Here is a 12,006-nt window from a genome sequence, read left to right as displayed (position 1 = left end):
ATTCATACAGTTCTTAAGGAACTTTAAAATATTACACCACCTCTTTACGACCTATGTTTAAGATGCATGCAGTTGTCAAAATTGATTTGTAATTGTAATTGATTTGTATTGTGATTTGTCATTGTATTCTGGCTGCTTCTGTGGTCTGTATATATTTGTATTTCTGTAGTGACTGCTTATGTATGTGACTGTATTTAATGACTGTAACAAAAATGTGTGGAATATGACGCGTGTGTAGCAGCTACTTCACAGATCCTGTGAAAACTCTTCCATATAAGGACACAAATGCATCCTCTGCTGGAGGAGAGCAACAAGAACATGCTTCGCTTCCTTCGTATATCTACAGAGGTGGACGTCGCCCCTGAGATGGTAATTAGTTAGAGAATTTCAGGATGTCGTAGCTGTGGAAAGGATTCAATTTAACACTTTTGGGATGCAGTCCTGGTGTCCCACCCAGGATTCTCTCCATGACTGATGGCAGGTGTTCCTGTGCTCCTTCTGCAAATATAATAAAAAGTTCTTGTGGGGTGTAGAATAATCGATGTGAGACATAAGATGCTGTACGAGAGGAATTTTGGACAGTGACGTGACAAAAGCTTTTGAGACGTTGCAGTATGGAAACAACATCTTCTCTGTGGAAAACCCCTCTTTGGGGAATCTCCTTTGTACTATGTGCAGATCAGTGCTTGGTTCAGCTGAGTGGAGATGGAGAGGGCCCTGCTGTTGTGGAGGGGTATGAGTGTAAGTGAACCATTTCAAAGTGTTCATCTCTAAGTTGTGTCCTGCAGGGTAGGGGTTGAACTAGGAGAAAAGTCTTTGGGCTGACACTTTCTCCTGGGATTCTCTGATCATGAGATGCTCTGTACACAATAAAAATAGTGAACATAATAATTACATAGTGCACTTTTCATACAAAGGAACATGCATCCCAATGTGGTTCACATGGGTAGGAAATGTTGCATTTAAAAAGTAAGGGTAAAATGAATACACAGTCAAGTGGATAGTAATACAGTAATACAATAACAAAAATCGGGAAAGTCAAAAATACAGAAAAGCATCTTACAGAAGTGAATTCACCTGCAATTTACATCAATGTAGAGGCACTAATTCTATAATGGATTCTCTATTTTCTTTCGGCTTTGTTCAGGGTTGTTAAAGTACTTGGAATTTGGCATCTAATTCAAGTACTGGAACACCTAGAAAATTATACAATATCGAAATCAAGTCTTTAAAAAGTAGTTACAAATATCGCTCAATTTGAGTACATTTTGCAATCATTGCGTCTGCATGAGTTTTCTCACGTGTGGTGGAAAAAACCCAATGTCGAGTGAACTTGAGAGTGCATGTGGTATGGTGAGGTCAGTTAGCACTACAGACCCCTGTTATGGCATCTGTTCAAAAAAATTTTTATGAGGTTATTGATTATAAAAAGTAGTGCTTTAAAATTTGCTTGAAAGTCTGCATGAAGCATGTTTTTGGGCAGTGGTACTTAATAAAAATGACATGTAAGTACCACTTGTTTCATTGTTGTTGTTAATAGAACTTGTAGCTATGAATTACTCTGAGTCATGCATGTAGCACTGCAGAACACCACGTTATAACCACAGACCACTGTGTTCTGACCGTAAAACACTGCAGCTTCCCTGAAGAACAGGTACACAATTACTGCCCCTCAGTAGGATGTTTATTTCAAATGTGGCAAATTTATGTCTGCTGGAAATGGCTTTGCTGATGCAGTCAGTAGATGTGTGTCACATTCCATGAAACATTCCTGTGAATATCAGACCACACACTGAATGAGTAAATGTCACATTTGGTTCTGTGTTATAAACCCTTTAATTAGACATCATCATAAATTACAATCAAATATAAGGTGTGACATCTGCTTGTATATAAAACAAAAACTTAAAATATAATTTCAATACATGGAGCTTAAACTGAAATGTCTATGGTTTTGTGTCTGGTTCATGGACATCTTGATGCCAGTCAGTCTTCAGTGAAGCCTCAAAATACTGGTGAAGTTAAGATGAATGTTATTGAACATGTCTCATTCTGGCTTCAGCTTAATGAAAGTCTGAAACAAAGGCTGACTGGTAAGTAGCATACTTTTGGCCTTTTTTGCTGGGCAGTCGTGAGATAATTGACATGTAATGTTACAAAGGCTTTAAAGGGGATTCATGTTCTTACAGAAATCACATTTGACTTGATGTTTCTGAAATGTTTTTATAACGATTCCTTCTGCATGCCTGTTATGTGCGGTCACCGTTGCTGTGGCGGGATGGAAGGAGGCATGACTTTGTTTCCTGATGTGTGATTGGTAGATGGAGCTGTGAGGTCAGCACGGGCGAGTGGTGAGATTGTTGAGCAATTTCTGTTGTGTTGCCTTGTACAGAAGGGTGAAGCTGCTTGGAACCAGAACGCCACGCCCCTCGTCATCCACCTGGCCCATCAGGATGTAGTTTGACCCTAAGGAAGGGAGAACGTGTTTGCCGTAATTCACACTGCCACAAGTTTGTGGATTTTAACAAATACCAAAAAAAAAAATGTAAAATCACTCAAACAGAGTGTGTGGTTTGTGTAGATGTAATTGTAAGTGTGTGTGCACACTTACAATTACATCTGGGGTGTGTAGGTGTGAGTGAGTGTGGGACAGTACCTCTTCGCAGGAGGGGACATTTCTTGCACGTGGACACCACCTTGATGGACATGGCCTCGCCCGCCTGGGTGATTGTTAGTCGCCCAGCTTTGTAGGCCTTGATTAGCGAAATGTTCACGTTCACACTGCCTCTCAGTCCTGGGGTTACCATGGTCACTGTTCCCGTGATCACTGCGAGAGAGAGAGGGAGACAGTGACTTACTCACTCACAGCTTCACCCTGCACAAACAGCCATTTAAAACAACCATCATCACCGGCCTCTATGCTGCATCCTATCCAGCATCCACATTCCTTTTTTAGGTTCTGTTAAAAAGGAATGAGCTTTGTTTGGAGTGAATTCAGGTTTCTGCTTGCATATTGAGCAAACTGCTGCCTCATGGCATCCATGTTAGCCCCTGTTCTCTCCCACTGCAAGTACTACCACAGCCACTAGATGTCCTCATTGAGCCACTTTGACAGCCTCTGAATGGGATGGAATAATCAATGTGAGGTGTTGCTATTGAATCCAGGATTTCTACACAATGATTTATTTGTTTACCAGATGCCCTTATCCAGAGATTTATATGCTGGAATTAAGCAGTTTTAGATGTTAAGACAGTCAGCCTGGTGCAGTAAAGGATCACCAGTGTAGGCACGACATGGGTATTTTCAGAGAATGACAGATACACTCACAAATTGGGAGACACGGCACTTGATACACTCACAGACTAAGAGAGACAGTACTGATACACACACATAGTTGGTGACACAGCACTGATACACTCACAGAGAGCTCAGTTATACTGGAAATCATCTTATTCCTGGGGGGGAGTTACATGATAACCAGCTGGACATCAGTGTATTGTTTGCTCCTCCTTATTCCCTGAAAAAACCCACAAATGGAGTGATTGGAGGAAGGAGAGAGAGGTGGTACAGTAGAGAGGGATGGAGGGAAGGAGGGGGAGGGGTGTGTTTGACAGTTCAAATGTGTGTGTGTGTGTGTGTGTGTGAGAGAGAGAGAGACTCACCAAATTCACTGGCACAGAAGCTGGTCTGAATGGTCCCACCCCTCCTACATGCCTGGGCGCACACTGGGTTCTGGGGCGCGGCTACAGTGCAAAGAGCACAGCATCAGCACACAACACACACACACACACACACACAACATCAACACATAACACAGTCACACACACACAACATCAGCACATAATATAGTCTCTCACACACACAGACACACACACACATACTGATGCACACATGTAGCATCAGCACATAACACAGTCATGCACATGGTGGTACACAACATCAGCACGCTATCAGTATGGCAGTCACATACACAATCCAGACACCACAATCTGGATGGCACAACACCAGACAAAAAGCACAAACATGTCTGACTGAAGCATAGACAGTCTCAGCCCATAAAGTCACACCGGATGTTCCCCTGGGATCAAGTGTTGTCTGATTCATTTCAGCCTGTAAGGCCACTGAATTAGTTCAGGTTCACATGTGGATTGGAGCAATGTGAGAGAGTGAGTCTCCATAAACCTACCATATCTAATTGGCAGGCTGACAGGAGTGACCAGTCAGCATCCTTGCAGTAACATCCAACCAGTATGCTCACTGTATCTCCATCTCCCAATCAGCACACTCACAGTAACACACAGTCAGTGAGCTCTCAGTAATGTCACAATCTATATGTTCACAGTAGCAGCCAGGCGGTGCCTACTCACTCCTCCTGTTAGGCAGGGGTTTCTTCACCACGGTTCTGTTCTGCCCGGGCCTCCTTACTCCTGGCGTCAGAGTTCTGTCTGGCTTGGCCGGTCTGAGTCTGGGTGGGGAGGGGGGCTCGGGGGCTGCCAGGGTGGGTTGGACTTCCTGTTTTGGAGCTACGGTTGGTTTTGGGGTGGTGGGGGTGGGTTGAGCTGGTCTGGGGGGCTTAACGTCTGGTCTAGGGGGTGCAGATTCCACACGGGGGCCTGAGCCAGTGTTGTCCCCCATGGTTGGTTCCTTAGACCCGCGGGGAATGCTGGTGTAGCTTGCCATGAAGCCATCAAAGGTCACGCTGAGGTCAGACACAAACTGGACCAACAGCTCGTTTCCATTGGACACTATGGCTCTGGGGGGTGGAGTCAGAAGGAATGTGGGGGGAGGGGGGTAAAGAGGAGGGGAAGGATCAGAATGGAGAAAGAGAGAGAAACAAGAGCGAGTTTAAAGAACAGATGTGTAATTCTATAGGCAGAGTTCCTTCATGGAGCATCTCCATCTGCAGTGCTGGGGTGGGAGAAAACTGCCAGGTAAAACTGAAATATTTCAGAGAAAGCGAATGCGCCACATCCCGTTTTTCCAGGTGCTGGATGGAAAAAAAGCAGCAAAGAGCCAAAAGTCTCTGCACTGTTTGCTCCCAAAACCGATTTAGTTTGACAGTGCCCTCAGGAGAGCCTTCCATCCAAAGTGGGCCTTTTTCAGGACCTCTGGTGTCTGAACTCAGTGCGGCCTGGCTGAACTCAGAGACCAGTGCTTTCATTGCTCCCACGTTTCCTTTCCAGCAGGTGCTCTTACAGCTTTATTTACATTCCATTCGTCCCTTCGCACTGCTGGAATTCTGAAGCTCTGTGGGAAGTTCTGCACCTGAAGGTGCAGCCGCAGCTGTCCGCCACTGTAGCCTGCATTTTAGCGTTATGCCACCATGCGAGAGAACGTTAACCGAGGAGTGAAGAGCAGATGCAGGGTTTCAGGGAGAGTCCTAATGCTGCCAGGACCAAGAGAACAGAAAGTTATTTGGAGCTGCGAGGGAGAAGACTGCACAGGTGGAAGATTACTTCCTAACAAAGTGAGGGGGAAGAGGTGATAGAGGAGCAGACTTTCGAAACCAGAGGTCTCTTGTGGCAATGAATTTATCATGGGTGCAATACTAGAATCACGCTGCTCCTATCATCTCAGGAGAGGGTCCATGGGCTAGACAACAGGGTTACTAGTGGATTCCTACAGGGGAAGGATATCGGTGGCCTGGCCAAGCAAGAGCAGTTATTCCTAACTGCTATCATGCAGAAAGAGGAACCGTTGTATAGTGACCATGGGAGCAGTGCATTGAAGTCAACACTCACTTCAATGGAATGTGACTGTTTAGAACATCTGGGAAAATGACCCGCTGGCGTGAACTGCATGTTGAGAATGGGGGCCGAGGAGTAGTGGACAGATAGCGAAGCAAGTGGGAGGAGTCTGACAGACAGTGGAAAGCAGGAGGGGGAAATTTGGCAGAGGTGTACACAGCGCTGCCGGAAGGTTCCGTGTGACTCACTCAGGCGAGGTGTCCCCGCAGTACTTCCCGATCCGCCGAGAGTCATCCTTCTCGCCGCCATTGAAGAACGCCACGTAGTCAAAGCGGCAGTAACTGTCGGGCTCCAGGTCAAACTTGTCAAACTTGACCTCGATTACCTGGAAGGTAGGCGCACACCACTAGCTCAGCAAGCTGGCGACACACCTGCTGTCTCAGAATAACACACTAATCTACCCAGTGTAAACCCACAGGGTTTTGGTCCTGTCTTTCTCAGATGTGTACTTGTGGTCATATGACAGTATTTACTGATACAGTGATATGATGTATATATGTATGTGTAAGATCATGTGTCTTCTCAAGCCTATGGTGTCATTTGAAATACATTTTAAAAAATACCTAAAATAGCATGAATGTTGTGTGCCAGGTGGTCAGAACTATAGGTTTTGGGGTAGGGAAAAACAGATGGAGGAAGGAAGCATGCAGCAAGGAATTGTGGGATACAACCATGTTTGGCTCAACCGTGATGTGCCAGGAGCAGGTAATGCCTGCTGGGTAGTCCTTGTCTGGCCAGTTGGGGGTCTTCAGTGAGCCTTGTGACTTTGTTAACCTTCCTCCACAAAACTGGTGCTCTGGAGGTGGTGGGAGAGACGGTAGGGTTGGAAGGATGTATGGATAGGTCTGGTTTTACAGAGGCAAAGTTGTCTCTAAATGAAATATTGTTTCTACTGGTCAGATGTCCACTCAGTGAAGCTGTCCTATACAGTGGACCATGACCGTGAGAAAAATTTTTGGTGTAAAATGTTTTCCTCTTTATATCCTCCTCACAGTGTATACTGCCAGCCACAGTCTGTTTTACAGCAGAACCAAAAGTCTTCAATCATAATTAAACTCAAATGTTGTTTTTATACTTCCAGAAAGTCCAGAGACCTCAGTGGTCATTAAAATTCCCAAGGAGAGAGAGACAGAGGGAGAAGAGGGACAGAGAGGGGATGGGGCTTGCTTACCATCCACATGGGGCTTGCCCCCATTGAAGTTGGCCAGGAAACCCCGCCCCCCTGTGCTAGAATCTGACACCATCTCCACCATCATGGTGTTGCTGGTGGACATGAGGGCACCGGGCCGGAAGGTCCCGCAGAACCGGCCCAGCTTCTGCACCATGTAGGAGTGCCCGTTATACACGTCCACATAGTCATAGCGACAGAGTGGGTCAGCCTCCAGGTCAAAGATCCGGAAGGACAGCATGACAACGTTGCCCTCAGGTACCTGGGGGGACAGGGAGGTTAGGTGCTGTCCGTGTATTCAAACTGCTGACAGCTGTTCATCTCTGTATATCAGTAGCTTTACTGTAACAGCTTTCTGTGAGTTTTGGTGCAGTATACGTTAAAGAGCCAAAATGGTATGCAGTAATGTATGTGTGAAGTTATTTACTGCCAAAAAGTTGGGGTTCATTTACAGTATATCAAAGTATTCAGGGTCATGTCTGAGCTAAGTGTGGGCTCCTTACCGTGATGTACCAGGTGCATTTGCTGTTTGGTTTATAAAAGCTGGGGAACCCCTCACTTCCCAGAAGCCCAGACTCTCCATCCAGGTTACCCCCACAGTGGAACACAGGCCTGGAAGTGGGGGAGAGCAGAGAGGGAAGGATATTTAAACATGACTGAGGAGAAGTGAGACATTTTATTCACACAGACTCGTACAGTGCCTGGCTTTTTTAAATCCTCTGTGCTCTTACACTGATGGGATCCAACACAATGTTCTTCCACACACGCCTATACAGACGCACATGCCTACACACACACAGTGCACACTATAATGGCACCAAAATCACACAAATCAAAAGATGATAGATTACATGGGGAGGTAAATGCATGTTTTCAAAACACATAGGGATCGAATTTATGTGCAACCACACGCAATTAAACACACACACAAACTCACAGATATGCTGGAGAGTCTCTGAGTCACATCCTGTAAGATTAGCACTCCCCAGGGCCCCCTCACCCAGCCCCTCAGGGGCAGTTATCGAGGGGTGGGGGGGTGGGGGTACAGACAGGATGGAGGCCAGGGACAGCTGGGGGGGGTCTGTGACATCACAGACTGGAGCTCTATCAGGACCCCACCCCGCGGCAGACAACCCTTTCTCTACTTACCTCCCCCTCATTTGGAAATGTCTTTAGTGTGTGGAATTGCTTCAGTCACACACACAGCCCCCCTCCTTGTCCTTTTTGTGTCTGTTTAAATGCTTTCTGTGGGGCTTTTTATCTCCATCCAAAAAAAGGCACAGACCTTGCCTTTATACAGCGGAAATCTCCCAGACAAAAATACTGCCAACATATTTTCATGAATATATATTTATGTGAATAAACCAGGCATGGAGACAGGCTCTACAGGCCAGGTTAGATGCGTTTCTGAGTCTGTTCTACCAGTGTCTTTCCGCATTGCTCCTGCCCTGTGACCATATTCTTGCCTGGTCCTGTCTGCCCTGTGACCGTGTTCTTGCCCGGTCCTGTCTGCCCTGTGACCGTGTTCTAGCCTCGTCCTGTCTGCCCTGTGACCGTGTTCTAGCCTGGTCCTGTCTGCCCTGTGACCGTGTTCTTGCCTGGTCCTACCTGCCTTGTGACCGTGCTCCTGAAAGCAGCAATTTACAATTTACATCCTGGGTTAGCAGCTTCAACATTCTCTTCCAGGATTGTGTGTGTTTATATGTATAAATTACACATAAACACACGCAATCCTGGAAGAGGATGTTGGTGTCTGTAGGCTTTGCTGTAGCGAGTTATTTAACCACCTGATTTACCTAATCGCTGTGTTGAGCTCCAGTGATTCAGCCCCCTTCAGCAGCTCAGGACATATTACCAGGGCACCTCCTTTGGGGGTTGTGTGCAATAGCTGTGGTGTAAGTTATGTGCATTGGAAAAGGAGTGGAGTAGCACTAGTGTAAACGGTATACACAGAGAGTGCACTAGTCAGCACAGGTCTGTACAGAGTTCATAATGGAAAAGTGGGTGTCATTGCTGACCTGGTTTTATGCTTTTCTCATCCTTGTAAACAATTCTGCTTTTTTCTCCCTGTTGTTTTTCCCGAAGAGCTCTCAACCACTTCCATTTTTACTCAGAGGAGAGAAAAAAAAAACTTTCCACAGCTCCAGCCTGGAAACAATCGAGGCAAAACCAACTGCTCAATTTGCTAAAAATCCCAGAACCCCCCCCCCCCCCCCCCCCCCCCCCAAACACACACACACGATTCTGAAAGATAAAATGTACAGCAGTCGCAGCACCCTGAAATGCCTGGCAGACACAGAGGAGCCCCGTTCTCCGAATTCACACACAAACATCTGTGAGTTATACCACATTCTCTATGATCCAGCCAGGACCCCAAACCAGAAAAACAGAGGTGAAGAATAAAGGAGATGGAGAGAGAGAGATGGGGGGAGCGTATGAGTGGGAGTACAGGAATGAAGGAGTTGGGGAGAGGGGAAATGAAACAAAATAGTATGAAAATGTGCACTTTAAAGCTCACTGACTGGCGATGCAGAACCATCTGAGCGTTTGTGTCAGATACAGTACAAACGCTGAGAGGTGCTGAACAAAGACACAAAGTGCAGACACATACAGGTGACCACAGTTTCGCACACATTCACTGCATACCTACTCCCATGTAAGCACAGAATTAACTTACAGTGAAGGAGCACATCTTCACAGGTCAGGTGTAGATGCAGACACACACATACACACACTCCAGCTCACCTTGTAAAGTTGGTTCTCTGGTTAGTTTGCCCCTGCACCCATCCCAGCAAGAGAAGCAGAGAAAGAACTAGAGTCCACACAGACAACCTGCACTCCATCCTGAACCAGAGACAGAGTGAGAGAAGGAGAGAGGGAGGAGGGAGACAGCAGAGAGGCGGAGAGAGAGGGAGAAAGGGATGCAGGAGAGAGGGCGAGCAGGGGGAGAGAGGATTGGGGGAAGGGACTGTCTAATTATTACCAGATGCCACTTCTATATTAACTTTGGCCAGCAACGAGAGATGCAGGCAGAGGGACAGAGAGAGGGAAGAAGAGAGAAGTGTGTCAGTGTGTTCCTGTTTACAGTGTGTCTGGGAGTGCTTTTGTTGTATCTGTGTCAGTGCGCTACGTGTCTCAGATGGAGTGCCAGTGGCAGCAGACTGTAACGGCCACCTCTCTGGGCGGCTGGCGGCGCGTATGGGGTTCAGCCCAGCGTCTCAGATGCTGCAAGCTCTGCCTCCCGTCCAGAGGCTTCCACTGCAGTGGCGATTGATCGGCTCTCGGAAGAGAGACTGACACAGCGAGCTAGGTTTTGCAGGAGACCGAGTTGTGCTATTGCTGCTGTTAAACACACTCTCTTTTTGTGTAATCCCTTCCTATTGCATAATCTCTCAAATATCCAGTGCTTGGAGAAGAGAGATTAACATTGTTTTTTAATTGACTCCTGTGAGTGGTTGTATGTGTGAGTGTGTGTGTTTGTGAGCAGTTGTGTGTGTTTGTGTATGGGTGAGTGTGTGTTTGTGTTTGGAACAAGTTTTTTTTTCTTACATTACATTGCTAACCATTTTCAAATATTTTTGAAGTAGTATCTAAGTTTTAATCTTACTGTTACACTAAAATAAAAGTTGGAATAAACTTCAAGAGCTTAGATGTTTCAGTGAGCTACCCCACGAACAACCCATTTGCTCAACATCATCATCTTCATCATCATCATCATTATCATTTGTGTCTAGATGATTGCTGTTCTTCTCACTTTCCTGGTCAGTTTATTTTTATATGACTTTTCTCCACCTGCTTTCTTGTTTTTATGATTTTTATCATGCCATTTCTTCTGCAGAAGTGTACAAGTTAACCCACTAATTTGGGAGGGGGGAGTCTGAGCCTTCAGGAAGCAAGGAGTCAGATGGGGTCACTAATGTGCCAGAGAACGAAATGGCTCTGAGCACATATACTGTGTGTGTGTGTGTGTGTGTGTGAGAGAGGGTGTGTATGTGAGTGTATGCATGTGCGTATGAGTTCATAAAGGGTGGCAGAGCATAGTAGTTAAGGAGCAGGACTTGTAAACGAAAGGTTGCCTGTTTGATTACGGCTGGGGCACTGCTGCTGTACCCTTGGGCAAGGTACTTAACCCACAATTGGCTCAGTAGATATCCAGCTGTATAAATGGGTAACATTGAAGAAAAAAGACTGTAACTGATCCAAGTCGTTCTGGACAAGAGCATCTGCTAAATGCCAAGAATGTAATGTATATTTGTGAATACATATGAATGAATGAATATGTGTGTGTGTGTGAGTGCATGTGCATGTACATGTGCATGTGTGTGGGGCAGGGAATGTTCCTAAATGAAAACCACAGTGAGACTCGTGGGGGGGGGTTGCGGCAACACCAGCAACTGTGGCTTCTCTTTTTGGTCATTCATGCACTCTCTCTCCTTTTCATTAAAATCTTCTTTCCCTCCCTCACCCAGTCAGCGTTTTTCTATCCAACACTTTTGTTCAAAAAATGTCCTAAATTCTTTCTTGCACTGTGGGTGGGGGGGGGGGGGGGGGGGGGGGGGCGGCAGGGGGTGGCAGGGGGCAGGGAGGGTTGTTTAACTAAGGATCAGGTTTGCTAAATTTCCACCATAAATACTTCATCCTGTTTAATATCTTTCTCTGCGCTGGCTGTCTGAAGTCCCCATCCCCCCCTTCGCTGATTCTGCCTCCAGGAATGCGCGTCTTGACAGATTGTTCTGGAAAAAGCCCTGACATGAAACTTGGGGGGAAACTGGGACCACTTCAGCCTTGTTTTTCAGTCACAAGGACAATCCCCCCCCCCAATCCAAAACCATCACATTCCTGCACTCGCTGTCTTTTTGCCCTTTATCTCAACTTTATCCAGACTGCAGGAAGTGTTGAGAGGAGAGAGGGGGAAAGACAGAAAGAGAGATGGCAATAATGACAGTATGAGCTGAAAGACTCTAAGTAACAGCTCTACTAGCGGCAGTGTGCATTTTAATGTTCAGAGCACTTGAATGTCTTGCTTATTCATCTGCACACGCTCAGTCAGCTGGTGAGAGGGTCGAGCCCTGGAGTTCCAGGGGGTTGTG

General features: G+C 46.2%; 1 protein-coding gene across 1 annotated transcript; it reads right to left on the bottom strand.

Annotated features, from left to right (window-relative positions):
• Positions 1 to 1,834: 1,834 nt before the first annotated feature.
• Positions 1,835 to 9,763, bottom strand: pcolcea (procollagen C-endopeptidase enhancer a). The gene is made up of 9 exons (XM_036524417.1): positions 9,662 to 9,763; positions 7,420 to 7,528; positions 6,920 to 7,178; positions 6,420 to 6,544; positions 5,937 to 6,073; positions 4,369 to 4,754; positions 3,664 to 3,744; positions 2,657 to 2,827; positions 1,835 to 2,466 (listed from the first exon to the last, which is right to left on the bottom strand). Exons 1-9 carry the CDS (start codon positions 9,757 to 9,759, stop codon positions 2,336 to 2,338), a joined length of 1,497 nt encoding a protein of 498 aa, XP_036380310.1. The 5' UTR covers positions 9,760 to 9,763; the 3' UTR covers positions 1,835 to 2,335.
• Positions 9,764 to 12,006: the final 2,243 nt, after the last annotated feature.

Source organism: Megalops cyprinoides, chromosome 3, assembly GCF_013368585.1.
Source record: "Megalops cyprinoides isolate fMegCyp1 chromosome 3, fMegCyp1.pri, whole genome shotgun sequence".
Taxonomy (NCBI): domain Eukaryota; kingdom Metazoa; phylum Chordata; class Actinopteri; order Elopiformes; family Megalopidae; genus Megalops; species Megalops cyprinoides.
This window is presented reverse-complemented; position numbering and strand designations above follow the sequence as displayed.